This window comes from Rousettus aegyptiacus, unplaced genomic scaffold (genome assembly GCF_014176215.1).
Source record: "Rousettus aegyptiacus isolate mRouAeg1 unplaced genomic scaffold, mRouAeg1.p scaffold_m13_p_9, whole genome shotgun sequence".
In the NCBI taxonomy this organism is placed as follows: Eukaryota; Metazoa; Chordata; class Mammalia; order Chiroptera; family Pteropodidae; genus Rousettus; species Rousettus aegyptiacus.
Window position 1 is genome coordinate 100,342,264 of NW_023416312.1, and position 26,327 is coordinate 100,368,590.

Below are 26,327 nucleotides of genomic sequence, written 5' to 3' on the forward strand. Positions count from 1 at the left end.
CCCCCACACAGCAGGGCTGTTGGGGTTCGGGGCTGCAAGGGGCATCCAGACAGGGGCCTTGGCAGGCAGAGCGGGGAAAGGCTCGCAGGTGGGAAGGAGGCGAGCGGGGGCGGCGGAGGTGGAGGGAGACGCCGGGCAGGCCGCGGCCCCTCCCCGCTCCCTCCCTGCGCGCCGCCGGCGACGGTGCCCCTCCTGGGCAGGGGGCGGAGAAGACGGCGACGGGAGGGGAGGAGGCGGCGGCGGAGGCGGGATTTGGAGTTTCCCTCCGCAGCGGCGGCGGCGGCAGCCCCTCGGCTCCAGGCGAGGCCGCCGCCCGAGGCTCCGGTGGCGCTGGGCGGCAGTGGCGGTGGCGCTTCCCGCCGCCCGGGCTTCGGAAACTTCCCGGCCGCCACGCGCGGAGCCGGCGCAGGAAGCCGAGCAGAACGGAGGTGAGCAGAGGTGAGGGAGCACGCGGCGCCAGGGCACCCATCCCCGCCCCACCCCACCCCCACCCCGCCCCCACCCCCACCCGGCCTGGCCGCCCTCCGACGTGCGCTTCTCCACCCTGCACCCACAAAGTCTTGCCAACGCACACCCCACGGGCCGACACACGCGCCCCTGTGAGACACGCTCGGTCCTCCACCGCACACCCCCCGCATCCCGCCGTGCATCTCCCGTGTCCTCCGCCACGCACACCCCCTGTCACTTACACTCGCGCGCACAAGCCATGCGCCGTGGACCCAGGTCCCTGCAGTGCAAACACCGGCAGCCCCTAACCCACCGCCCACCACGGTCCCCAACTCAGGCCAGCACCCATCCCAGACCCTGTCATGCCTCAGTACACACCCTGCCACACACGTCCCCGCGCTCTCTCCCCTCACCGTGCCCCTACCATCTCCGACTCCCCATATGCTCATTACAGACACCCCACCCACGTTCCCAGCCCAGAGACACTGCAATCCACCCACCCCGAGCGAAGCCCCAACACTAACCCACGCCCCAGCAGCCGACACTCCCCACTCCCCAGCACTCGCTCTCAGACACCCCAACATGTAGGCACACCTGCTGGATTCCCGCTCTCCAGCACCCTGCCCCGCCCCCATCGCAAAGAGCCCTCAGCAGCCCCCCGCACATCCCTGAGTCCCTCCCACCACCACCCCCAACACCTGGCACGAGGGCTCTAGAGGCTGCAGTCATTTGGTGACATCTCTGCCAGGCACCTCTGGCTCGCCTTCAGCTGTGGCTTGCCATCCTGAGGGCCCCCAGGTGCCTCCCTAAACAGACCCCGAGTCTCCCCAGCGACTGGCTTGGCCTCTTCCCTAGGATAAAGAAGGCACTTGGGGCGCAAGGTACCGTACTTAGATGTCGGGGTGCGGGGGGGGGAGGGAGGAAGAGAGACGCTGGCACTGAAATGGAGGCGGCGGCAGCACGTAGTAGGTCGGTTCCACGAGGACAGGAATTCACGCCGTGTGTGTGGCTGTCTGCGTGTGTTGGGGGGAGGGCTGTGTATGCACGTGTGCTCGAGCGTGTCTGGGGGGGGAGTGTGTGACCTGCCGAGAGAAAAAGCAGCACCCTCCTGGGCTCCCTCATGCAACAATTGGTTTCATTCATTCATGCCTTCTTTGTTAACGAGCATTTCTTCCGTGAGCGCCAGGCTGGTGCCAGGCCCTGCGCTGAGGGCTGGGGCCAGCTTGGGGCCGGGCACACACCCGCTCCTGCCTTGGAGGAACTCCCAGTCCCGCGAGGAGACCGACCAGGAAAAGCAGAAAGCCATCCCCAGCAGAAAGTGGATTTGGTGGAAAAGACACTGGATTTGGCAGGAACGCTGTCGCTGGGAGTTGTGCTCCCAGCCATGTGACCGGGCCGCGACAGCCGAAATCCTCGGCCCGGCGGGAACCGTGCATTTCGGAATGGGGGGATGGAGGGAGAGGCGGGGCGTCGTTTTCCGGAGGCTCTGGGGACCAGAGGGCGCACGCGGCGCGCACGGGGCCTACGGGCGGCAACGTCGCCGCGGCCTCCAAGACGCAATGGCCGAGCAGGACGGAGGCCAGGGGTGTCCGGCGCGGGCTGGGGTTGCGGGAGGAGCGCCCACCCTGCAGCGAGCGCGCGGCCTGGCTCCGCCCGCCGGAGGGGGCCTGGCGAGGCTCTGGCGCGTGGCCCGCCTCCCCCTGCCCAGCCCTCCCGGGGAGCGGGTGCGGGGAGGGGCCGACTCCCAGAGCAGGCGCTGCCGGGCCGAGTGCGGGGCGGGCCTGGCGAGGGGTCGGGGGAGGGGGGCTTGGCTGCGCTCAGCCCTGCAGTGCGGAGGTGGCAACAGGTTCCAGTTTGTCCTGCTGCTGGCACAGCGGGCGCTACTGGCGCCTGGCACCAAGCACTCGCTTTCCAGGTTGGAGGGCTTGCTGGCGGGGTTGAGAGCAAGGTGCAGGGAAACCACTCCTCAGGCCTCGGGAGACACAGGTCTGCACAACCCCACCGCGGGGGTTTCTTGGAGTCTAACTTCCTCTGGCTTCACCATTGCAGAAGTTGCCTCCACATCCTCATCTTCCTAGCCAGGCTCCTATCTCCTCCCCGGTGGGGGGGTGGGGCATGCTCGAGCACCTCAGGAGCTCCTACCTCCCTTGGGGTTGGCCATCCTCTCTCTCCAACCATGCTGAGCTCCCATGACAGGGTGGGTGGGGACATGTGTCTCTCTACCTCCTTATCGGATGGACCTTGCCACCCCCAGTGCCTGCAGTGTGGCCAAGCCAGGCACCCCACACTGGCACATTGCAGAACCCCTTGGTGCCTTCAACCCCTGGACACCCCAGGGTCCCACCGAGAGCTGCAGTAGGCCCAAAGGGAGCCCCTAAGCTTGGGGCTCATGGCCAGGTGGCTGCCCACTTTTGTTTTGGGGACCAAAGATGGAGGAGTAGGAGCCATAATAAGACAGAGTCCCTGCCCTAGAGCACATGGGACAGGGGGAATTGGGCCCTGATCTGGCCCCCGGCCTCCCAAGCTGCAGCTCTTGGGCACTGCAGCCTCAGAGGACTGGCATCTAAAGCAAGGAGGAGGGAGACCACAAGCTGTCCCAGGAAAGGAAGGCTGCCTGGAGGAGGGCATCTCGAGGGGTCCTGAAGAAGGAGCAAAATCTGGACAGGCTGCAGACAAGAGAGGCCTGAGCTGGGGAGAAAGGAGACACACACCAGCCCCTGGGTGCTGGCGGTGGGTCTCATCCCAGAGGCCAAGACAAGGTGGGCTATGAGACCCAGGCTGGCGACCTACTGGGTCAGCGAGGGAGGGAAGACGAGAGCGAGAGCGAGGCAGGAGGTGACTAGGGGCCCCTTTGAGGTAGCCCGATCCTCCCCAGCATTACCTTCGAGTTCTCCCATCTCACTCTGGTTCGTGAGTGGGGTCTTCAGTTGCACCACTGGACTTAACTAGCCTAAACTTAGGCCTTCTAGTGCCTTCGAGCCCTTCGCTCCTTAGTTACACGTCTCGTGGTGCTTGTCCTATATGCATAGCTCTGCCTTCTTTTACTTAGTTCCTTGGGGTAGATTCCCAGAAGTGGCCAGAGGATGTGGATTTCTTCCTAGCTCTGGATGCATATTACCAAATTAATTTCCAGAAGGCCCAGTAGGGAATTCTCCGGCAACCAGCAATAGAGAGGCCAGTTTCACAGCACCCTTCCCAGTACTGGGCGTTCTCAATTGGAGAGCATTTTACTAATGTATCAGGTGGGAAGTGTTACCTCGCTTTCTATGTCATCACCTTGCTTTTTAAGTTTGCTTTCCTTCCACGTCTCAGGTCGAACCTTCCCCTAAATGTCTCGTACCCAGTTGGGTTTCCTCCTTCATGCAGTCTTTTCTGCTTCCTCGCCCATTTATCTATCAGAGTCTTAACCTTTTGATTAATTTGTATGAGCTTTATCTTATCTGCTGTACATTTTCCTTCGACTCTGTTATTTGCCTTAGATGGGTTTTAAGCAGAAAAGGGACATAGAACCAGACAGACTTTTCAGAAACCTCCCCCACCTCGTTTCATTGTCTGGGCACTTATCACACCTGGTATTATCTCGTTCAGTCCTCTGTTTATTACCGACCTGTCCTGCTAGTCTGGGAGCTCTGTGCAAGCAGACCCTGTGCGTCCTGCCTATTCATCATCCTGTGTCCATGGAAGGTATGGAGGCCGCCGGCCTTTGCTGAGCAAATGTTCTGGTGCAGAGCAGGGGCAAAGGGTGGTTGAGGCAGACAGGCCTGGAGGCAGGGAGAGGGGCTTTGGAACCCGCGACAGTGACCTGGTCAAGAGCTGGTGAACGCAAGCCCCTCGGCCAGTGCGCGGGCAGAGGGGGGAGTACAGATGTGAGAGAGACTTAAGTAGAAAGAAAATGCTTGGCTCTTGATGAGGCAGGAGGCAGAGGGAGAAGCCAGGGTGACTCCCGGGGAACAGTTAACGTGATAAGAGCAGGACGCTCCAGTTTAGGGCTAGGAGCTCAGAGCTCCGGGGTGCCTTTGGCCAGGCCTGCGCGAATGAAGGCAGTAGGGGCGCCCAGAAGCTGCCATCTGCCTGCCTAATCCTCCAGCGTTCTAGACCAGAATGTGGCTGTGGGTTTCTGGTCCTACTTGCTCCTCCCCCTCCACGGTTTCAGTGGCATCCCACAGTAGCCTGGGGTGGTGGCTATGATGAGCCTACTCTATAGATGGGGCCACTGAAGTCCAGAGAGGGGACATGATGGTTCAGGGTCACCAAGTGAGGAGGGATCCAGGCAGCCTTTGGGGCAGGGGCACTGGGCTCTTGTCCCCACCCCTCCCCCTGCCTCCAGGGGCCTGACTGGCGCCGGCCAGGGGAGCTGTGGCTGGTCCCCTGCTGGGCCCCTGACCTGCCCTTGGCCTCTGCCCCAGCCCTGTCCCGCTTGGGTGGAAGCCCCAGCTCAGCGCGCCACTTGCGGGGGGCCCACCCGACTGCTTTCGCTGGCACCCGTTGGTTCGCTGGACCCCTGAGCCCGCCCCCACCGCCCCGCCCCTCTAAATAGTAACTCCAGGTCCAAAGGCCTCCGCTTCTAAGGTGGAAGCTGGCTGCTAGGAAGCAGCCTGCGCACAGCCGCGCAGGACTCGACTTCCACGTGCGCGCCCGCTCGGCCTCACCGCCCACCTCCCAACGGTGGGCCCCGGGACACCCTGCTCGGGGATCGCACCCCGCGTCCTGCGGTGGCCGTGGCCGGGACGTCCGCGCGCAGCTGCCTGCCGCCGGATCACGCCCCAGGTCTCTCTCCTTTTGTTTTCTCCTCCCGGGGTGGGCACCAAAGCCGGATGAGAGGTCCAGCTGAAGCACACCACCTCGGCGTCACCTCGATTCCTCCGGCCCACTCGCGGTGGGGGCGATCTCCGCCTTGAACCCCTCTCGCACTCACACGCCCCCGAAGTCGAAAGCTCGAACTTGGGGAGTGATTGAGGGCGGGCCGAGCTAGAGACAGAGAAGGGGGTGTGGAGGAAAGAAGGTAGCCGTGGCCTTGGGACACCCCAGGAGGGGCCGGGAGGGGACCCACGGCTCTCCGAGGAGTCAGTGGACGCCCAGCCTTTTTCTTCTGGGGGACCTCTCACGCCTCCCTTAGCGGGGCGGCGAGCAGCGGCTGGGCGCCCGGATGGCTGGCTCCCTCGGGTGTTGTTCTTGGGGCACACGGGGCGCTTTCTGCGTGTCCTCACTGTGAGAGGGGCGCGAGAAGAGAACCGGGTGGAGAAGGGGTGTCCCCGCGGGACCCTGGGCGCCTGCCTTCAGGACACGGCTTTGGCTTCACATCTTGAGCCCTGGGCCTGTGCCCCGGGGCGGCGGGGCGCGGAAGACCGGGGCTCACACCGCGCGCCCTCCCTCTCTCCGCAGAGCCAGCAGCCCGACGTGCCAGGAGCCGCGAACCCATGGAGGGTCTGGGCCGCTCGTGCCTGTGGCTGCGCCGAGAGCTGTCGCCCCCGCGGCCGCAGCTGCTGCTTCTGGATTGCCGCAGCCGGGAGCTGTACGAGTCGGCGCGCATCGGCGGAGCGCTGAGCGTGGCGCTGCCCGCGCTCCTGCTGCGCCGCCTGCGGCGGGGGAGCCTGTCGGTGCGCGCGCTCCTCCCCGGGCCGCCGCTGCAGCCGCCTCCGCCCGCGCCCGTGCTCCTGTACGACCAGGGCGGGGGCCGGCACCGGCGCGGGGAGGCCGAGGCCGAGGCCGAGGAGTGGGAGGCCGAGTCGGTGCTGGGCACCCTGCTGCAGAAGCTGCGTGAGGAAGGCTACCTGGCCTACTACCTACAGGGTAGGTGCGATCGGTGGCACGGTGGGCACCCGCTTGGGGAGGACCCCTGCCTGGGAGACGGGGCCCCACCTTCCGAGGGGATTCGTAATTCATCTGACCTCCAGCAAGCCCTTTATGTAAAGTGGAGGTGAGATCCCCTCCTCTGAGCATGATCTTGGGCCAGTCCTTCGCCTTTTGGAACCAGTTTCTGAATCTGGAAAATGGGAAGAATAGGGTTGGCCCGACCTGACTCCCGGGGAGGCTCAAGAATGGAGTCCCAGGTGAGGGATCCCAGTCTCCCTCTGATGGTATCTCCCCCTCCTGCAGCTGCTCAGCCATGGGCAAAGGGGGCGGGTGACACGGGACAAATCCCGCTCTGCAAAGGCTCCGGAAAGGGAGCAAGGGAGAGAGAGAGAAGCAGTGAAGGCAGGAGGAAGCCTGAAGAAGCAGGGACTTGACATGCCCCCTCCCCAGTAGTCACGGCAGGGCTGGGGGGTGGAGGGGAGAGTGGCCGGTATAGCCTGTTGGCTCCTTGCCCAGACAAACACACACAGGCACCCTCTAGGGGTCCAGGGCAGGGACACGGTTTCCATGAACCTACAGAGCTAGCTGCCCCTACCGCCCCATCGATGAGGGTCATTGGACTGTGGTCGCTTGCTCCATTCTGAAGGCACAGGGGGGATACAGAACTATAGAAAGCGTTGGGTTTCCAGGCCCTCACCCCAGCCCAGGGAAATAGCAGTTATCTGTAGACCAAAGAGATGCTCGCTTTTTGCGACTTTGGAACCATCCAGGTGGAGTGTTGCACCCTCTCAAGCTCCCCACCTCCTGGGCTCCCAGTTTATCCCTGAAGAGATCACAGAGATGGCTGTGACCCAGCCCTTGCCTTCCGGGTGCTCCTGGTCTAGCTGGATAGGGAGACACCCGGGCAGAGGACGTGCATCTGAATCTTTCCTCCTCTTTAACTGATGGCCACTGTCCTCCCTGGGATTTGCAGTACATTCAGACTCCGTTGAGCCCTCGTGCCTGCCTCGGCCAGGCCCAAGGGCTGTACGATCCTCTTTGGGTGGCTCTTCCAGGGCTCAGTGTCTTGCATCCCCAGCAGCTGCAGTGGACACTTGCTGTCCACAGGAGTAGCCAACAGTTCTGGGCTGTCCATAGCACACCACATAGTGACACCAGTATAGCTCAGGCTGCTGCCTTTTGAGTTCCCTTTGGTAACATCTGCGAGCCCCCTCAACCATCGGGGCCATCTAGGGTTGGTTCCCTATCCCCAGCCAGGAGTGCTTGGCTGCCAGGAGACCAGATCAGCGGGACCCTCCTTCTCTCCCCTCCCAGGTGGCTTCACCAGATTCCAGGCCGAGTTTCCTCACCTGTGTGAGACCAGCCTCAACAGCCGTGGCGGGCCAAGTACAGCCATGGTGCCCAGCCCAGTAGTAGGGCTGGGCGGCCTGTGCCTGGGCTCTGACTGCTCCGATGCAGAGTCAGAGCCCGACCGCGACTCCATGAGCTGTGGCCTGGATTCAGAGGGTGCCACGCCCCCCCAATCGGGGCTGCTGCCATCCTTCCCTGTGCAGATCCTGCCCAACCTCTACCTGGGCAGCGCTCGGGATTCGGCCAATGTGGAGAGCTTGGCCAAGTTGGGCATCCGCTACATCCTCAATGTCACCCCCAACCTCCCGAACCTCTTTGAGAAGAATGGCGACTTTCACTACAAGCAGATTCCCATCTCGGACCACTGGAGCCAGAACTTGTCCCAGTTCTTTCCGGAGGCCATTGCATTCATTGGTGAGTCCACGCTGCCCTCCACTTTCTCCCTCCTCCCCCAAGGCCGAGCTCCTGGCTTCTCCCATTTCTTCCCCCTCTCCCCAATGGTGGCTCCTCCTGGGCTTAGCTGCAATCTTAGAGCCTGAAGCCAAGATGGCACTTCAGGGGTCAGACAGTGCTGAGGCCAGCTCCCGGAGGCCACTGCTGAAAGTGTCAGGACTCCTTAGGCCGGGAAGGGCTCCCAGGTGAACCTGGCCAGGGCCACCTGGCTTGGAGGGCAGAGAAGGGGCCGCAAGGGCCCCTCTGGAAGGCCATTGGCCTGCACCTCATGCTGGTCCCCACTCTGCCCCCGCCTAGACGAGGCCTTGTCCCAGAACTGCGGGGTGCTCGTCCACTGCCTGGCGGGCGTCAGCCGCTCCGTCACCGTCACCGTGGCCTACCTCATGCAGAAGCTCCACCTCTCACTCAATGATGCCTATGACCTGGTCAAGCGGAAGAAGTCCAACATCTCGCCCAACTTCAACTTCATGGGGCAGCTGCTGGACTTCGAGCGGAGCCTGCGGCTGGAGGAGAGGCGTGCCCGGGAGCGGAGCAGCGGCGGGCAGGAGTCTGCCGCCTCTGACCCGCCTTCCTTCTTCACCACCCCCACCAGCGATGGTGTCTTTGAGCTGGATCCCACATAGGGCCCTGCCCTGCCCCCTATGGGTGCTCCTGACCACCCATGTGCTGGGGGGGAGAGGGAGGGGGTTAGCCATAGGTGGGGGGTGGGGGGTGGGTTGGGGGGGAGAGCGCAATACCTCATGCAGGGGCTGTGGGAAGAGGCAGGAGCCAGGAGCCCCTCCAGGGTGGCTGTGGGGGAGACCTGTCCTGCCCACTTGAATCATCTGCGGGAATCCTATTAAATGTGCCTATGGGCCAGCCGGGAACCACCGGCCTGTCCCTTGCCGCTTTGGGGCGGAACCACGCTCCAGAACCTGCCTCTTCTGCGACTGTTACTTCTTTCTTTGGGTGGGGGTCTCATTCCAAGGGACCATTCCAGGTGGCCGCCTGTTCCCAGGCCCAGGCCCTGGGTGCTCTGCCAGCCCAGCTGGGCCCTGAGTCCCCCTGTGGCTTCCCCCTTCAGGAAGGGTGTGTGCCTGCCCAAGCCACCTCATTTGCCACAGGGACCTGCTCCCAGTCCCATCCCTATCCCCAAATGGCTGTTTATGGGGAGGGGTTCACCACTACCACCAGTGCAGTCACCTCCTTCTCTGCTGAGGTCCTCCCAGGGGATGTGGACTCGGAGGTGCAGTAACCACCCAGCGTCCATGGGGACAACCCCTTTCTGGGTGGCTCCTTGCTGGGCAGCACCGCTGGGGAGAGCGCTGGCCTGGGAGCTGTTGGGAGGGTTCCCAGCCGCACATCTGGCGCCCTGACTGTTTATCCACTTGACATTTGAAAAGATGCTTTTTTTTCCTCTTCCCCCAGATGTCTTGACGGGATCACTGGGGCTCTTTGTGACTGAGGGTGGTCAAACTGCCACCGGAGGAGATGGGGTCTCAGAGCAAGAGCTGGGATGGGGGATGGGAAGAAGACGACCTGGATTGCAATGCTGCGGGTCCCACACGGCCACAGTTACTTTGGGGGGCAGGGAAGGGGCCAAGCTACATGGGCACATGAGCACACACATTCATTGCAGTACACATCCTCATGAGCAACGGGCGTGCATCTGTGCGTGTGTACGTGTGCATTGGCGCTCACACACGCACCCTAGTCTGCTTACACACCTGGTCCAATGACCATCTCACCCTTGGGAACCCACCCCATGGTTGCTTTCTTCAACTGTTCCTGAATAAACGATTTATATAAGATTCTGAACTGAGGGAAGCTGCTTTCTGAGCACCTTGGAGTGTTTGGGGGAAGGTGGGGACGGATGCCTGGGAAGGGGGGGTTCCTGGGCTGGTCAGGACTCACACGCCGCCCTGCCCCCATGTCATCGTTCCCCATCTGGTGCCACATTGCCTTTCGGTCCAAACTCTGGCTGAGTTGCGGTTTCACCCACTGAGCCCCTATCTGTACCCCACACAGCTAAAGACTAAGACCAAGCAGTGAGCCAAAGAGGCCTGCCACTTGGAGCCAACTTCCTGGAGGGGGAGGGAAGGTCCTAAACAACAGACCCTACGAAGCAGTAAATGACACCGGTGTCCAGTGTGGCAGTGAGAGCAGGGGAGCAGGTGACCATGCGGGTTGGCAGCTGCACCCCAAGACTTCATGCAGAGTCAGACCCGAGCCTCGGTACAAGGTGGTGGGAGCCGCAGAAAGATATGAGCTGGGGAGGGACACGTCAAAGCGCATGTCCCTCCGGCAGATGAAGTGTGGAATTTGGACCGAAAAGGCCAAGGCTGGAGGCAGGGAGAGACTGCAGCGGCCACTGGGCCACCTGAAGTGACGGACGGAGTTTGCTCCTCCCTGGCCTCAGTGCCTTCTGCACGCCGTGTCTGGCGCAGTCCTTCTAAAGCCAGGATTCCCAACCTTAGAGACAGGAAGTATAAGGAAAACAAGTGCAGTATGAAAACGCAGCGGTGACTTTACAAGCAATGTGGACAGTATGTCCAGGGAAAGCTTCCTGGTCCAGAAGCCCTAAAATGTAGGATGAGATCTAAAAACATGTTGAAATGAATGGCTGAGCTGGTAGGAAAATAAGAGAAAACCTCCAAGGTCAGAAGCCGTGAGGATACTTGAATCTGGAGGAGTGAGCCAGCTCTGAGGCTAGCGCCTATCCCAGGGGAATCTACACCCAAGAGCCATGAGCCCAGGGCACCCTCCTTAGACACCCTCTTTTATGGCTTTCCAGACACCGCACATGGGAGCCTGGAGACAATACCTCGCCCCCTACTCTGAAGGACAATATTCTCAATAGGAGTGGCTGGAAGAATACTGGTCTCCTAAACACGGCAATATACTAATCCTAGGACCCTGTGAATATAGTACCTTACATGGCAAAAGAGACTTCGCAGATGTGACTAAGTCAAGGATCTTGAGATGGGGAGAATGTCCTGGATTATCTGAGTGGGCCCTAAATGCCGTCACATGGATCTTTATAAAGGAAAGCGGGAAGTAAGAGAGTGAGAGCCAGAGCCAGAGAGAGATTGGAAGATGCTACACTGCAGGCTAGAACATGGATGAAGGGGTCACAAGCCAAGGAACGTGGGCCGCCTCTGGAAGCTAGAGAAGTCAACACAATGGATTCCTGAGCCTCTTTAAAAAGTGCAGCCCTGCCGACACCTCAATTTTAGCTCAGTGAAATCTATTTTGGATTACTGACCTCCATAACTGTAAGATAATAAATCTGTGGTCTGGTTGGAGGGACAGCTCCTTGATCTGTCTTGAAACTTCATCTCATTAGCTTGCATACAGATTTTGCTTAGATCGTGACAGTCCAATAAAAATAGCAAAGTTTAAAAATATATTTTTTAAAAGTTCTAAACGAAGTGGTCCAGAAGGAGTATTGTCCAAGAGTGCCTGGAAGAAGCAAGCACAAATCCTCTGTGCAGGAACGTCCTTTAAATACAGGCCTCGAAGAATTCCTATAGAAAATTCTAAAATATATAATGAAGAAAATCACAAATGTACAAGGAAATAAGCCACCATGCATGAGAAAACCATATAAATATAAGTTCCTATCCTGCCAAAATATATTTTTAAATTATATGACACAAATATAAAATAAGTATGATCGATGTTTAAAGAAATAAAAGAAAGTATCAAAAGAACAAGAGACTATGAAAGGACCAGGTACTCTTGAAAGATGACCAAATAAAACTTCTAGAAATTAAAATTGTAATAATTGAAATTAGAAACCCAAGATACGGGTTAAACACCATGTTAAACATAGCTGAGCAGAGACTTAGTAAACTAGAAGATGGATTTAAAGAAATTATCCAGAATGTGGCACACAGAGACAAAGAAATTGAAGTCGCACAAATATTTAGTTGGATTTCTAGACCAAAAAAGGTAAAAAAAAAAATAATAAGGAATATGCAATAGTAAAAAAGACAATGGCTGAGAATTTTCCAAAATTGATGAGAGACACTGTGGAAGAGGATGCTAACTATCCGCCAGTCTCCATTCTCCCATTCCTGCTTTCAGAAATAAAATACTCAAAGGTTATAGCGCATCTGGCTTTCTAGCTACAAACTTTATTTCACATCCTCCTTTGCAGCTAATCGTGGCCATGTTCTTCCTTGTTGTCTGCTTTTTCCATTAGAGTCCTAGCATATTAATCATAGTATTTCAAATTGCCAGTCTGATGATTCCAGTACCCCTGCCATATTTCAGTCTGGTTCTACTGCTTGCTCTGTCTCTTCAAATTGTTTTTTGCCTTTAGTATGCCATGTAATTTTTTGTTGAAAGCTGGACATGATGAACTGGGTTAAAGGAACTGTGATAAATAGGCCTTTAGTAATGTGTGGCGAGGTGTGCGGGGAGAGGAAGCATTCTATAGACCTATGATTAGGTCTCAGTCTTTCAGGGAGCCTCTGCTTCTGTGCTGTAAACTTTACAATGTTTCTCAGGTTTCCCCTCCTAAGGTGGAATAGGGTGACTAGAGGGGGCCAGAGTAGGATATTTCTCTTCCCGCAAGTCTGTTAGACTCTGATAAAACCCCAATTGGTCAGGCTCTGGTATAATAGTTTGTCTTGTTAAGAACAGAGTGCTCTGGTATATTTCAAAATGTATACTTTTCCCCTCCCCCTGCCAGAATCACAAGAAGATTTTCTATAATCTTCACTGTGGGGGCCTGGTAGGGCTCCTAGAAGTAAAACTCACAAACATGTGAAAACCTAAGACTGCTTCCCAGAGTTTTTAACTCTTAGACTTGTCCACACCAAGCCTCCAGCAATTCGCCGATTACAGTTCAGATGTTCCTAGCTGTGGGTTTATGCTCTGGTAAATTGTGATTCTCTGTATTCACCTGTCTCTCCAGTTTAGGGGGAGCAGTTTGCCCTGTAACCTCAATTCTCTGATGGATCTAAGAAGAGCTGTTGATTTTTCCATTTGCTCAGCTTTTTACACATTGTTAGCATGGAGTGATGACTTCCAAGCTCCTCGTGTGCCAGACCAGAAACAGGAACTCCCCTGGGTCTGTTTCGATTGGCTAATTTTTATCATTATGGGTTACATTTTTATGCTTCTTCTACCTCAGTCAGAAAGTCTGAGTTGTGGAGTTCACCTAATTTGTTTCCCTTCTTTCAGACACCACAGGGTCTTCATTGACTGTTGTCCATCATCCGAAAACAGTTGATTCACATATTTTGCCAAGTTTTCCAGTTGTGTGTGATGGGAAGGTAATTCTGGACCCTCTAGTCCCTCAGAGCCACATTATTATTGAAACCTTTAAATTTTGTTAAGATAAATCTGCATGCTAAATTTTTTATAGTAAGTACTAAAAGAGTATAAATACGAATAGAGTGTACTACTTCCAGACTAGTAGAGGAAAAACATCAAATAATGAGAAAAGAATCTCAATCCAAAAAAAAATTCAAAAGAGGAAAATAAAGAAGCAAACATTGGAATAAGTAGAAAGTATAAAATAAGATTTTATAAATTAATCCAAACATCACTAAGCAAAATAAATGCCTTTTCCAGTTAAAGACAGAATTTTCTTAAATCCAGCTATAATCTGCTTATAAGAGATACATCTACATGATAGGACAAAAAGAAAAACAGATCGAAAGAGCAAGACTTCCAGCTATGGCCAAATAAGTTTATCGACAAATAATCTCCCTAAAAAGGCAACTATAAAGCTGGAAAATTTTGACAAAAACCACCTTTATGGTCTGGAAACAAACCAAAAGTTTATACAATAAACTAAGAAGCTGAACTTTGGGAATCTGTGTCATTCTGACCTCCGGCTGCTCCCAGCCTTCCCAGCTTGGTTGACATGAAGGTTCTGCCCGGGCAAGACAGCCATGAAGACAAGCAGCTTCTCTGCCTAGGGAGCTAACTCCATTTAAAGTAGTGGGCAATACCAACACCCGGGGGCATTGTCAGTGGAAGTGACTTCTCAGAGGCAGACCAGCAGGGGAGGACCAACAGTTTAGCTCTACTAGAAGGAGGTTGTGAATGTGGTCGAGGCAAGCATATTCCTGGCTACCCAGAGAATGGAGAGGTCCCAAGCTATTCATGCTCTCCGGGACTGCCTTGAGGCTATGTACATGTATATAGGAGACTCAAAAGAGCCCAATGGAAAGAAAACCCAGGTCGGACCTTAAAATAGCCTAAACATTGAAATAACTCCCCTACCCACACACAGATCCCTCAGCATACTACTGAAGCCTTACCAGCCCAAGATGTTTGAGCATAGTTTCTGTCCAATGATTGCCCAGGCACTAAGTCAGGCAGATACAGGAGCAGCCCTTAGGAAACCAGGTTTAATATTTTAAACTAGAATATTTTTAAAAAATTAAGCAGAGACACTAGGACTATACACTGCAGGCAGACAGATTTCAGAGATTTTGTCCAGAAAAGTTATACAACAAAGAAACGAACAAGTTATGACACACATGTACACACACAGCAAAAATAACAACCTCTAGGGAGAAAGGGAATATCAGAATCCAGAGTCACTAGGAAATATTATCTAACATGTTCAATATTCAACAAAAAAATTACAAGACATGCAAAGAAACAGCAAAGTGACCCACATTCAGGAAAACAATCCGTCAGTAGAAACTATCTCTGAGTGTTTCCAGATGTTGGGATTAGCAGATGCAGACTTCAAAGCCATTATTATAAATATGTTCAAAGTACCAAAGAAACCCATATTTAAAGAGTTAAATGAAAGTATAACAATGATGAATCAATGAGTAGAAATTTTCAATAAGAATACAGAAATTATAAAAAATAACTAAATGGAAATTATAGAGTTGAAGAGTTTGCTAACAAAACTGAAAACTTTTCTAGAGGTATTTAAGAGCAAGTTCAAGATGTCAAAAGAACATATTAGGGAACTTGAAAAAAGATCAATATAAATTATCCAATCCAAAGAACAGAGAGAAAAACGATTGCACCTCAGAGACCTGTGATATAACAACAAGCATACTATAATCTGTGTAATGGGAGCTTTTAAAGAGAAAAAGACAGAGGAGGAGATAGAATAAATATTTTAAGAAATAATGGCAGAAATGTCCACATTTTTATGAGAAGCATTAATCAGATCCAAGACATTCGATGAACCCCAAGTAAGACAAACACAGAAAGGCTAGTTGTAGACACTTCCTAGTTATACTGTTGAAAGCCAAAGATAGATAATTTTGAAAGCAACAGGAGAAAAATTACCCATGTAGAAGGGAACCACAATAAAATTAACGGTTAACTTCTCATTAGAAACCATGGAAGCCAAAACACAGTGAAATGATAAAGAAATGAAAGGAAAAAAATACTATTATTCAAAAATTCTATATCTAGCAAAACTATCCTTTAAAAATGGAAGGTTGAAAAAAAAAGAGAGAATTTGTTGCTAGTATACTTCTTTACAAGAAGCACTAAAAGAAGTACATCAGGCTGACACCAATTAGTAACTTGAATTCATAGGAAGACGAAGAGCATCAAAAATGATTAATATGTGGGTTAATATAAAAGTCTCTCCTATTTTCCTCATTTCTTCTTTTAACTTCTTTAAAAGACATAAGAGTATATAAAGCATTAGGTATAACAGTGTTTTGGAGGGTTTATAACCTATATAGATGTAATATACATGACAATACTAACACGAGAGGAGAGAAGGAATGAACCTACCTTGGAGCTAAGTCTCCACATTTTATCAAAATTAAGTGAGTATTAATATGAAGTAGATTGCGATTAATCGAGATGCATACCGTAATGCAATTATATATATTGTAATTTTTATCTATCTATAATATATGGTTTTAAAAATCTATGGAGAAAATTAAATGGTACACTAAAAATATTTGACACAAGAGAAGGTAGTCCAGGAAAAAGAGGAACAAAAAGACAGCAGATATATAGAAAACAAGTAACAAAATGGCAAATGTAAGTCCAACCACATCGATCTCTAAATGTGCATGGTCTAAACACCCCAACCAAAAGTCAGAGATTCAAAAAAGCAAGATTCAGCTAACTATGTATTGCTTACCAGAGACAAACCTTAGATTCAAAGACATACATAGATCGAAAGTAAAAATTCAGAAAAAAAAATATCATGAAAACGGTAATCATAAGAGAGCCAGAGTGACTATATTAATATCAGACAAATAGACTTTAAGACAAAAGCTGTTCTTAGAGAATAAACATTTCATAATGATGAAAGAGTCAATTCGTTAAGAAGCTATAACAATTATAAATGTATACACATCTAACAACACGGCTCCAAAATACAGAAAGCAAAAACTGACAGAATTGAAAAGAGAGACAACTCAAGTATGATAGTTAGAAATTTCAATACTCTACTTTCAATAATTGATAAAACGTTTTAAAAAGCAGCAAGGATACAGAAAATTTGAATAACACTAACAACAAATTCGACCTAACAAATCTATAGAACACTCTACTCAACAAATACAAAATCCTCACTCTTTTCAAATAAACATGGGACATTCTCCAGGAAAGAACATAACCTAGGCCATAAAACAAGTCTCAACGCATCTAAAGGGATTAAAATAATATAAAATCTGTTCTCTTACCACAACAGAATTAAATGAAAAATTAAAAGAAAGAAAGAAATCTAAGAAATTCAAAAATATTTGGAAATCGAACATCGGAATTCTAAATAACCCAAGGTCAAAGAAAAAATTTGCAAGGGAAATTAAAAGATACTTTGAACAGAATAAAATGAAAGGAACATATTCAAATTATGGGATGCAGCTAAAGCAGCTGTACCAGCAAAAAAGAAAGGTCTCAAATCAATAGCCTAATGTTTAACAAACTAGAAAAAGAAAAGCAAACTAAATCCAAAGCCAGTAGAGGCAAGATTAGTGCAGAAATGAGTGAAATAGAAAACAGAAAAACAAAAGAAAATATTAATTCAAACAAAAATTGGTTCTTTGATTTTACCTAGACTGGTCAAGAAAAAAAGATTACTAAGACTGATAATGAAAAGAGAGACATTACTACTGACCTATAGAAATTTAAAAGATTATAAGGCGATGTTTTGAACAACTTTATGCCAACAAATTAGACAATTCAGATGAAATGGACAAATTCCTAGAAAGACACCAATGATCAAAATTGATTTTAAAAGAAACAAAAAATTCAAGTAGACTTATAACAAGCAAATAAGTTGAATTAGAAATTGAAAATCTTCCCACGAAGAAAATCCAAGCCCAGAATTCTTTACTGGTGAATTCTATCCAATAACACAACTAAAAACATATGTCCACCCAAAAACCCGCACAGAAATTATTATAGCAGCATGATTCACAATAGCCAAAAATGGTGGAAACGACCCAAATGTCCATCGATTGATACATGGATAAACAAAACGTGGTCTATCCATACAATGAAACATTATTCGCCTGTAAAAAAGAATGAAGTATAGTAACACATGCTACAACATGGATGAAAACGTATGCGTGACATGAGAAATGAGACCCAAAAGGCCACATATCGTATGATTCTATTTATGTGAAATACCAAAATAGGAAAACCCACAGAGGCAGAAAGTAGCTTAGCGTTTGCCAGGGGCTGGGGGTAGGGAGGTGCGGAAAGTGGGGAGTGACCGCTAAATGGGTGCAGGGGTTTCTTTGGGGGTGATGAAAATATTCTGGAGTTAGATCATAGGGATGATTGCGCGATTTTGGAAATATACTCAAAAACAATACATTGTAGTTTTTAAACAGTGAATTTTATGGTATGTGAATTATATCTCAATAAAAAGAAATTTAAGTTGGAAAGGAAAACGATTGAACAAGCTATACCAGGCAAATATCAAAGGAAATTTATAGTTGCTATGTTACTATCGAAGCAGACGATAAGGTAAAAGCATTATTGGTACTACCCCATGTCATTATATTTTGATCGAATATTCGGCTTACCTGAAACATACAGCAATTTTAAGCTCATCTGCACTGAATAACCTCACTCGAAAAAACATAGTTAAAAGAACTACAAGGTTAAACCGAGAAAAACAATCGAGCCTCTCCTGGGACTTCATGTGAGGAAGGCTTGGGTCCCTTTTTGGTGGGGAAACTACCAAGCTCTTCGTGGGGCCTGGTGAGGAAATCTGGAGATGAGGTTTTAATACTTATCAAGAGAGGACAGTATTGAAAAATAGTGAAAAACTCTGAGCCAAAATCTGATCCTGTCACCTTGCTGTCTATAACCCTCAGTGGCTCCCCGGTGCCCTCTTGAGAAAGTTCACTTTCCAGGCTGATCTCTAATCATGTCTCACAGCCAGCCTCAGTCAACCAAACCGCGTTGTTTGTCATTTCCCAAACACTCCATCTGAGAAGACAAGGATGGAGGCAGCGGTGCTTGGGGGAGGCTGGGGTTGGGCAGAGAACATGGCTGCCACACGCCCACCAAGTGGCCAGCAGTAAGGGACTCAACCTAGAGTGGAGCCAGGGGGCGTGGCTTGGCCCCTTCACCTCCAGAATGGTCTGCTGTGCAGGGGGCATCCTCTACGCCTTCATACCCTGCCCCCCGTTCAGCCCAGCACGACCCATCTCCACGTTCCCAGTCCCACTTCCACTGAGCCTCGGCACAGGCTCCGTACATCCCTTGGCTTGCCCCCCCCATGACCCGCACACATGGACCCGTCCCCAGCCCTGGCCCACTTCCCATCCATCCCACACTGAACTCCACAGGGGTCTTTTCTAGAGCTCAGCTTCCACACCCTACTTTGGCGACAGTGGAAAAACCTCTCAGGTCCTCACTTCACAGGAAATTTAATTAAATGAAACTGAGGCACGGGGACATTAGAGGTGACGAAATCACCCGCAAGGCCCAAACTCAAAGCCAGAGCAGTTTTTCCAGCCTAGCGTTCCTTCTCCTCCCTCACACTGAGTTCGCACACACAGAGAGAAGGCTGGAGAACTCTCCCACCTTTTCCTCAAGTCCCCACACGACCCTCATGACATCAGCGAGTCTTCCTCACTTGCACGGAGGCAGGCGGCAGGATGGAGCACAAGGCTGTGTGGCTTTGACTGAGTCGCTTGGCCTCTCTGTGCCCTAGTTTCCCAGAGGGCCAGTGATAACGACAATGGATACCCTCTCAGTTGTGGTTTGAGCGAATACCTGGAAAGTTCTCCAAAACAGGGCCTGGCACACAGTGAGTTCCCAGCAAGAGTTCCCAGTGACCTAATCCTTGGAGCCAGTGGCAAAGCTAAAGCCATATTTGCAGAGAAGAGGGTGAGGGACACGTCTCTTTTGTTTTGCTTCCCCTTCGGGCACCTCCACCTTGCCATGTCCAAAACCAATCTCATTGTCTCACCCCGAAACCCACTCCAAGTGAACCCCTCTAAGCGAATGGTTCCATGATCCACCCAGAAACACATGGGCCACCCCGGAACCCCTCTCCTTAATTCCCCACCCAGTGTGGTCCCTCAGGTTGACAGAGTGTGTGACCAACCCTGTGTGGCCCAGAACAAGGGAGACAACTTCCTCTCGGGACACCCACAAAGCCCTGTGGTCTAGTCCCTGAGGCCCAGGCCAGCCAGCTGCTGGACCCTGCTCCTGAACGATGCGTTTCCCAACCGCCCCAGCTCAGCGCCTACCCCAGACTGGATAAGGGCGCCCTGCTACAACCCCTACTGTGGCTCGCCACTGCTCAGAGACCAAGGCCCGACTCTGGCTCTGCCAGGCCGCAGCCCCTGCAGCCTGAGCACCTGTTGCTCTCTGAGCGTGACATGCTCTCACGGCACCCCCGCCCCCCACTCCTTCTCCATCCCCTCCCCTCTTGCCTTTGGCTGAACCAGTCCTCTCTCCCAGGCTACATCCCAGAGCCGAGCCCACCCAAAGCTTTCCTCTCACGAGCTGTCCCCTCAGATGGGAAGAGCTCGGAGGGACGAAGGAAGGGTGTTGCCTCTGCCGCACCTGGGGGTCCCACTCTCTTCCCGCTCCCAGATGGTAGAGCGGGACCTCTCTCCTGGGGCAGGATTTTGGGGATAAGGTGGTGGCACAGAGAAAAGGTTTTGAGCAGCTGCCCCAGGTGCTGAAGGAGCAAGAGTAGCTGATGCATGTGACCATGGTGCCGCCTTCTGGCCAGAGGCCAAATTGCACCCTGTATCAGGGCAGCCGAAGCTGGGGCCCCAACTCCACAGAGACGATCTGGCCACAAGCCTGGGCTGGAAGAGCGCCTCTCTGAATGAGTGTGATCCTTTGGAAGGCTGGCTCAAACGCTCCTGCTCAGGACGTCCCCAGCAGCCAACATGCTGCTCTCCCCACACAGGCCATTCCTGTCACCCGAGTAAGCCCCGCCCCCACCGCAGGATCTCCTCCATGAAAGCAGGACCTTGTCCGGTAGACCCAGCACCTGGCACAGAGCAGAGGCCCAATCACAATTTGATGGACAAAACAAGAACCAGTTGATATCGCGGGTACAATGCGAACAATTGAAAAGGGGAGAAAGGGACGCTGGGGAACACAGCCGAGGCAGAGGGACAGGAAATGACAAGGCCCCAAGTTGGGAGGGGGGGCTACGGGGAGGAAAGGCAGGTCATTGGAAGTGAGGAGGTCAAGTTGTTGAGACCTGGCCATGGCACTGGCTGTCTGCGGTCCCCTGGATTCTGGGACCCCAAAGCCTGGAGCAAGGGACGGCCCAGGAGTGGCCGTGAGAGCGGAGAGAGCTGCCCACCCCCATCGGGACTTGCCCCGGGATGAGGAGCCTGTGGAGGGGTGTGCAGGGGGCAACGTGGCTCAAGGAAGAGGTTGAGGGGCTGCTGGGAGGGGAAGAAGGCCACAGAGGGGCTTGTAGGCCTAGGAACCGGTGGGCGGGCGCGCCCACTCCCAGCTATCCAGAGGTGCGCTGTGCACTGGCTGCTCCCCTCGGTGGAAGCCAAGCCCCCTGGCTCCAACGCCAAGCCCTGATCCAGCCCCCATGCTGAGACCCAGGCCAGCCCCGCCTTGGGTCTGACTGCCTCCCTTCAGGTCCCAAAGGTCAACAAAGAGAAGGTTCCTCATCACGCTCCATGATCAGAGCTGGCGGGGGAGCAGAGGGGGCAGGGATCACAGGAAGGAGGAAGGAGTGAGCAGCTCACACGAAACTCTGAGGGTGCTCTCTGTGCTCTTGCTAGGGCTGAGGGCTGGCCCTAGGGATTGGCCCCGGACGGACACAGAAGAAAGGCCTAGCAGGGCCAGGAGAGGTTTGCACCTCTCAAAAATGGAGGTGCGAGTGGCAGGAGCTGTATGGACCAGAAGACAGACCACTGATCCTCACAACAGTAGCCATAACCAACCCAGCCTGGGTTCCCCCCCCCAGCTCCCTGAGCCCATGGGTTCAGAAGCCGCAGCACAGCACAGCAGCTGGCGCCCCAGTGGCGCCCTCTCCTGGCCAAAGGGCTCCACATCCGCCCTCTGACATGAGCCTTCTGCATAGGAAGCTGCGCGCTGGAAACTGTCAGGCCACAGCCAAGGGAAGGGAAGTGTGGGAGATGTTGCAGGAGACAGCCCGGACTTTGGTCGCCCTCCAGGCTACAGGCCTCCACCTGACCTTGCACGGCAGGGGCCCTGCATCCCATCCCTGGGGGCCTGGCCTCTGCCATCCCCCTCTGCCGGCAGCCCAACAGAAAGCCAGAGCCACATGCAGGCCAGACTCTAAGGTGGCAGAGCAGGCGGCTAGGCTGCCTCTTGCGGGCACTTTGGGGGTGGAGCAAGGAGAGGAAGTTCTTAGACAACCAGGAACTTGTCTGCCATGATCCGAGTGACCAGGAGTTTGGGTGGCAGTGGACAAGGTCAAAGAATGGGGACCCACGGGCAGTGGCTCTGCCTCCTTGGTTTCCTTCCCGCAGGTGACACCCATCCCCTCCATGCTCATACCCCATCCCTGTCCCTTAGCCCTCCCTCCAGCTCACCACTGGCCCATTGCTCTGTCTGTCTTTATTGATTTGGGGGAAACTGGGGGCGGGGCGCTGGAGGGCCACGACACAAGCGGAACCACCCACAGTCAGCGAAGCGCAGAACAGCGTGCAAGGACAGCCTCTGGAGCCTCTTCAGCTTCTAGAGTGGCTGTGGCAGCGACAGGGGAGAGGGAACCCTGGTGGGCATGCCCCGCCAGCCCCTGGGTGAGGGCGGAGCCTGGAGGGTGCCCCAGCCCCACCCCAGCGCCATGCGCCCAGCAGAGGCCAGCCCCGGGGTGAGGGGCATGGGGAGAAGGGACTGAAAGGGTCCATGGGAAGGGAATCCGCGGGTCAGTGCTCTCGGCCTCAGCATCTGCCGGGGGTGGAGGAGGAGAGAAGTGCACAGGGGAGGGGGACAGTCAGGAGGCACCCAGGCCTGCCCTCTGCCCCTGCTCCCAGTCATGGCTGTCAGCGGCGGCGCCCACTGGGCCCTGTCACTGGGCCCCTCTCAGATCCTTACGGTGCCCGCAGTCACCAGCCCCTGCTGGCCCCTCCCTCATCGGCTCCTCCCAGAACCCTGACTCCTCCCTTTCATCCGTGCTCTCTGCCCTCAGCCCTCTGCTCTATGGGGTCTGCCCCGCTTAGCTCTTGGCCACATACGGCTCACCACCCTCTAAGCTCACCAAGGAGCCACCTCTCAGGGGATACAGGCCTACCCCCACGCACCTGGGCATCACCACTTGGGGGGCTGGCCAGCCCCGAGGCCTGGGTGGCTGTGGCGGACCATCTTCCGCTCTGAGGCTTCCTCACCCTCTGAGCTCTGTCCCAGCTTTCGGATGTGGTGCAGGAAGGAGGTAGCATTGAACGCTCGCTGCAGGCAGAGAGGGGTGTCAGGCCATGCCCCAGCCCTGGCCCCAAGACTTCGAGAACCACAGAGACCACTGGCGGCCCAGACCATGCCCCTGAGGCTGAGGGACAGGGCAGGCATGGGAGGGGTGCATGTTCAAACTGAATGGGTCCACGGGTCCTGCCCCACACTGACCTTCCAGTGGGTCCGAGCAAAATTCTTCTGGATCTGCTCACTGACTGAACCCAGGATGTCCCTGTCAAAGGCTGCATCCCCAGAGATCCTAGGGGGAGGCCGAGGGTCAGTGGGGCTAGGGGGTCTCTGAGGGGCTGGTCCCTCCTCTTGGTCCCAGGACGGCTCGACAGGGGTCCCACTCACCAAAGATGCTGTAAGGCCTGCTGGCACGTGAACCTCTTCTGGGGGTCTCGCTCCAGAAGGTGTCGGATAAAGTCTTTGGCTAGAACAGGGAGGCCAGGTCAGCCCGACCCATCCCCACCTCCCTGGTCACTCCCTCCTCCCTCCCCTGAGCTCAGGGCCAGCCTCAAGTTCACCTGATTCTGAGATGTCATCCCAAAAGGGAGAGTCAAACTCGTAGCTGGCCCTCAGGATCTGGCTGAAGAGTTCGGGGTCGCTCTCGTCGTAGAATGGGGGGTACCCACACAGCCTGGCGCCCACAGATGAATCACCCAGCTGTCCCACCCTCCCCAACCCAGCAGGGGGCAGGCAGGCAGAAGAAGAGCCTTCCCAGTGGTCACTCACAGGATGTAGGAGATGACACCCAGGGCCCACACATCTACAGCCTTCCCGTAGGGTTTCTGCTCCAAGAGCTCCGGGGCTGGGGGCCAGAGACAGACAGACGCACACCCGCGCACGCGCACACCAGCCTTCAGTGCTTCCGGGCTCAGCCTAGCTGACCCCAGGAATGGCCCACCGCCTGCCCTGCCCCTGGCGCCTCAACTCCTGCAGGGTCCCCCAGCCCCCTGGCCTCCAGCAAGCCTCGGGGCACCCCCTTCACTTACCCACATATCCTGGGGTCCCGCAAGCAGTGCCCAGCATGTTGCCAGCCTGGATTTTGGAGAGGCCAAAGTCAGAGACCATGATCTTGGAGTCTTCGAATGGCGTGGCATACAGGAGATTTTCAGGCTATGACACAGGAGCAGCCAGAGAAAGCACCAGGTCAGCCCCGGTTAGGTGTCCCCCTAGGTTAGGACAGGGAAGACTGCAGGGGCTGTGCCCCCTCAAGTCCCCCAGACTTTTGGCGCACAGGGAGGCTGGGTAAGGCCTCAGCAGGAGGGCAAGAGGGCAGGCACCTTGAGGTCTCGGTGCACGATGCCCAAGCTATGCAGGTAGGAGACAGCACCAAGGACCTGGCCCACCAGGTGGCTGGCATCCTTCTCTGTGTAGGAGCCACGTTCCATGATGCGGTCAAAGAGCTCTCCCCCTGTCACCCTGAGGGAAGACGGGGCTCAGTTGATCCAGGCCCCTTGGCCCTCACTCACTGCCCACCCCCAGCCTGTCCCTGCCCTCCTCACAGCTCCATGGCCAGGTAGAGATGGGAAGGGCTCTCGTGGACGTCCTCCAGAGCCACGATGTTGGGGTGGCTGACCCTGCACAGCAAGAAAAAGCCCTGATGGGCCGCTGCAGGCCCCTCTGTGCCTCAGTGCTTCCTCCTGCCTCTGCCCCCTTTCCTACCATAGGCCACCCCTGCGCAATCCAGCAAGGCAGAGCCCCAGTCCAGGCCTTTCTGGGGACACAGAGGAGGCAGGGGACTCCGCCCCAGGACACTGCCCTGAAGGTCTTGAGTGCTAGCAGCCTGGCCAGAGCACAGGCAAATACCTGCGGAGCACTGCGATCTCATTCTCCACCAGGGCCTCCTTGCCTCGAAGGGCCTTCTTGGGGATACACTTGAGGGCAACAAGGTGTGAGGAGCCCCGCTCCTGGGCCAGCACCACCTCAGAGAAGGCGCCCCTGCCACAAAGATGGGGGACGCAGGAAGGGAGGGGGAAAGGTGAAGAGGAAGAGGAGAGGGGCAGGGGAGAGAGAGCAGAGGTGGAGGGAGGGAAGGGCCCCACTCACTGAAGCAGATGGGGAGGCCCTGTCCATCCCACGCCACCCATCTCCCCACGCACGCACATTCACTGACACACACACACACACATGCATCACGCTCGCTGACACACGTTCAGTAGCACACTCACACACACTCACGAGCCCAGCTTCTCCCGGATCTCATAGACGCTGCTGATGTCTTCTGTCTGTTTCTTGAGCAGCAGCATGTCTGAGGAGCAAGGAGGAGGTGCAGGGAGGCCCCCTGGGCGAGGGGCGGCCCTGTCTCCCACCCCAGGCCCAGCAGTGCCTCGGCCACCCTCAGCGACAGCCCCTCTCCAGAACACGGGGCCCATATGGTCCCAGGCACCCTCCCCCAGCCCAGACCCATCTCGCCCATCCCCCACCGCCCAGGTCGGCACTCCCAGGTGGACACCACCCACCGAGGCCACCGCATACACCGCTCCCCCTCCTAGATACACAGCCGCGATCCAGCAACCCCCACCCCAGCACCCCGACGTCAGTCAGCGCCCAGACTCCACTCTCTGCCGCCACACAACCGAGTCAGCCACAATCAGCCGCTTTCCAGAAGGCTCCGTGCACCCCCCGCCCCGACCCCTCCGGACCCACCCCCATGCACAGCGCTCAGAGGGTCCCCCGCCGCCCCCAGGCCTAGACTTGCCCCCATAGCCCAGCTCCCACACGCCACCAATCCGCCTGAGATGCACCTGCGACCCCCGCGCACAGCCGCCTGCCACGACTACGGCCACCCACGCGGCCGCCCAGGCGCTCCCGGCCCTTGGCGCCGCGGGGCGGGAGGGACTCCGCAGCCTGGGCCTCCCGCGTCGCGAGCTGCGTGGGCCGCGCGCATGCGGGCAGGGGGCGCGCCGGGCGTGACAGGTGTGCGCGGGGGCTGTGGCGGCCGGGGCCTGGGACTCCGCACGCCCCCGCACGCGCGCTCACGCGCCCGGGACCGCCCGGTGCGGACCTGGAGCGGAAGCTGCAGCGTCGCCTCGCGCAGTGGCCGCTGTGCGGAGCCCCCCGCCTGGGGCCCGCCGGCCCCGCCCACTCCGCGCGCGCTCCCGCCGAGCGCTGGCGGCCGAGCACGCGGTGGCCACAGCGCTGCAAGGCGCCTTGTAAGGCAATCAGCCGGCGCGCGCCGCTGCCGCCCTCCCCGGTCATTCATGACCATTCCTGCTGTCTCCAGCCCTCTGGTGGCCGGGCCGGGCTGGCCCCAGGGCCTTTGCACCACCAGTGTCTTCCGTCCAGAGTTCTCTTCATTCTCATGTTGACATGGCTCTCTGCATGCCTTGGGGTGACAGCTCAGTCCAGGCCATTTGTTCTAAAACAGCCTCCATTCTTAGCCCAGCCCTGGCACTTCCGCCACGCTGGCCTGAGCTCCCATCGGCACTCAGTTGGATGACAGCCACGGCCTTCTCACTGGGCTCCCTCTGCCTTTT

General features: G+C 55.0%; 2 protein-coding genes across 6 annotated transcripts; one reads left to right on the plus strand and one right to left on the minus strand.

The window, feature by feature from the left end:
• The first annotated feature begins 276 nt into the window (after positions 1-276).
• DUSP9 (dual specificity phosphatase 9) lies at positions 277-8,722 on the plus strand. 4 transcript variants are annotated; one of them, XM_036227222.1, is made up of 4 exons: positions 277-438; positions 5,830-6,237; positions 7,555-8,004; positions 8,341-8,722. In XM_036227222.1, exons 2-4 carry the CDS (start codon positions 5,865-5,867, stop codon positions 8,664-8,666), a joined length of 1,149 nt encoding a protein of 382 aa, XP_036083115.1. In that variant the 5' UTR covers positions 277-438; positions 5,830-5,864; the 3' UTR covers positions 8,667-8,722. The 4 variants fall into 4 exon arrangements, with proteins under 4 accessions (XP_036083115.1, XP_036083113.1, XP_036083114.1 ...); XM_036227220.1 differs by having other exon boundaries at positions 277-428; XM_036227221.1 differs by lacking the exon at positions 277-438 and adding an exon at positions 715-1,328.
• Positions 8,723-21,999: 13,277 nt separating this feature from the next.
• Positions 22,000-25,918, minus strand: PNCK (pregnancy up-regulated nonubiquitous CaM kinase). 2 transcript variants are annotated; one of them, XM_016134129.2, is made up of 12 exons: positions 25,856-25,918; positions 25,030-25,099; positions 24,658-24,789; positions 24,354-24,428; positions 24,132-24,270; positions 23,841-23,964; positions 23,581-23,656; positions 23,373-23,485; positions 23,200-23,278; positions 23,017-23,104; positions 22,701-22,845; positions 22,000-22,347 (listed from the first exon to the last, which is right to left on the minus strand). In XM_016134129.2, the coding sequence occupies exons 2-11, from the start codon at positions 25,095-25,097 to the stop codon at positions 22,708-22,710; spliced, it is 1,032 nt and encodes a 343-aa protein (XP_015989615.1). In that variant the 5' UTR covers positions 25,098-25,099; positions 25,856-25,918; the 3' UTR covers positions 22,000-22,347; positions 22,701-22,707. The 2 variants fall into 2 exon arrangements, with proteins under 2 accessions (XP_015989615.1, XP_015989614.1); XM_016134128.2 differs by lacking the exon at positions 25,856-25,918 and adding an exon at positions 25,596-25,759.
• Between the last annotated feature and the right edge of the window lie 409 nt (positions 25,919-26,327).

Bases quoted from the DNA above. Each gene is read 5' to 3' on its own strand.
- DUSP9 (XM_036227222.1), top strand. From the start codon at position 5,865: ATGGAGGGTCTGGGCCGCTCGTGCCTGTGGCTGCGCCGAGAGCTGTCG. The intron at 6,238-7,554 runs GTAGGTGCGATC...CTCCCCTCCCAG, and splicing joins CCTGGCCTACTACCTACAGG to GTGGCTTCACCAGATTCCAG. The intron at 8,005-8,340 runs GTGAGTCCACGC...GCCCCCGCCTAG, and splicing joins GGAGGCCATTGCATTCATTG to ACGAGGCCTTGTCCCAGAAC.
- PNCK (XM_016134129.2), bottom strand. From the start codon at position 25,097: ATGCTGCTGCTCAAGAAACAGACAGAAGACATCAGCAGCGTCTATGAG. The intron at 24,271-24,353 runs GTGAGGAGGGCA...GTCTTCCCTCAG, and splicing joins CTCTACCTGGCCATGGAGCT to GGTGACAGGGGGAGAGCTCT. The intron at 23,657-23,840 runs GTAAGTGAAGGG...TCTGGCCCCCAG, and splicing joins CGGGACCCCAGGATATGTGG to CCCCGGAGCTCTTGGAGCAG.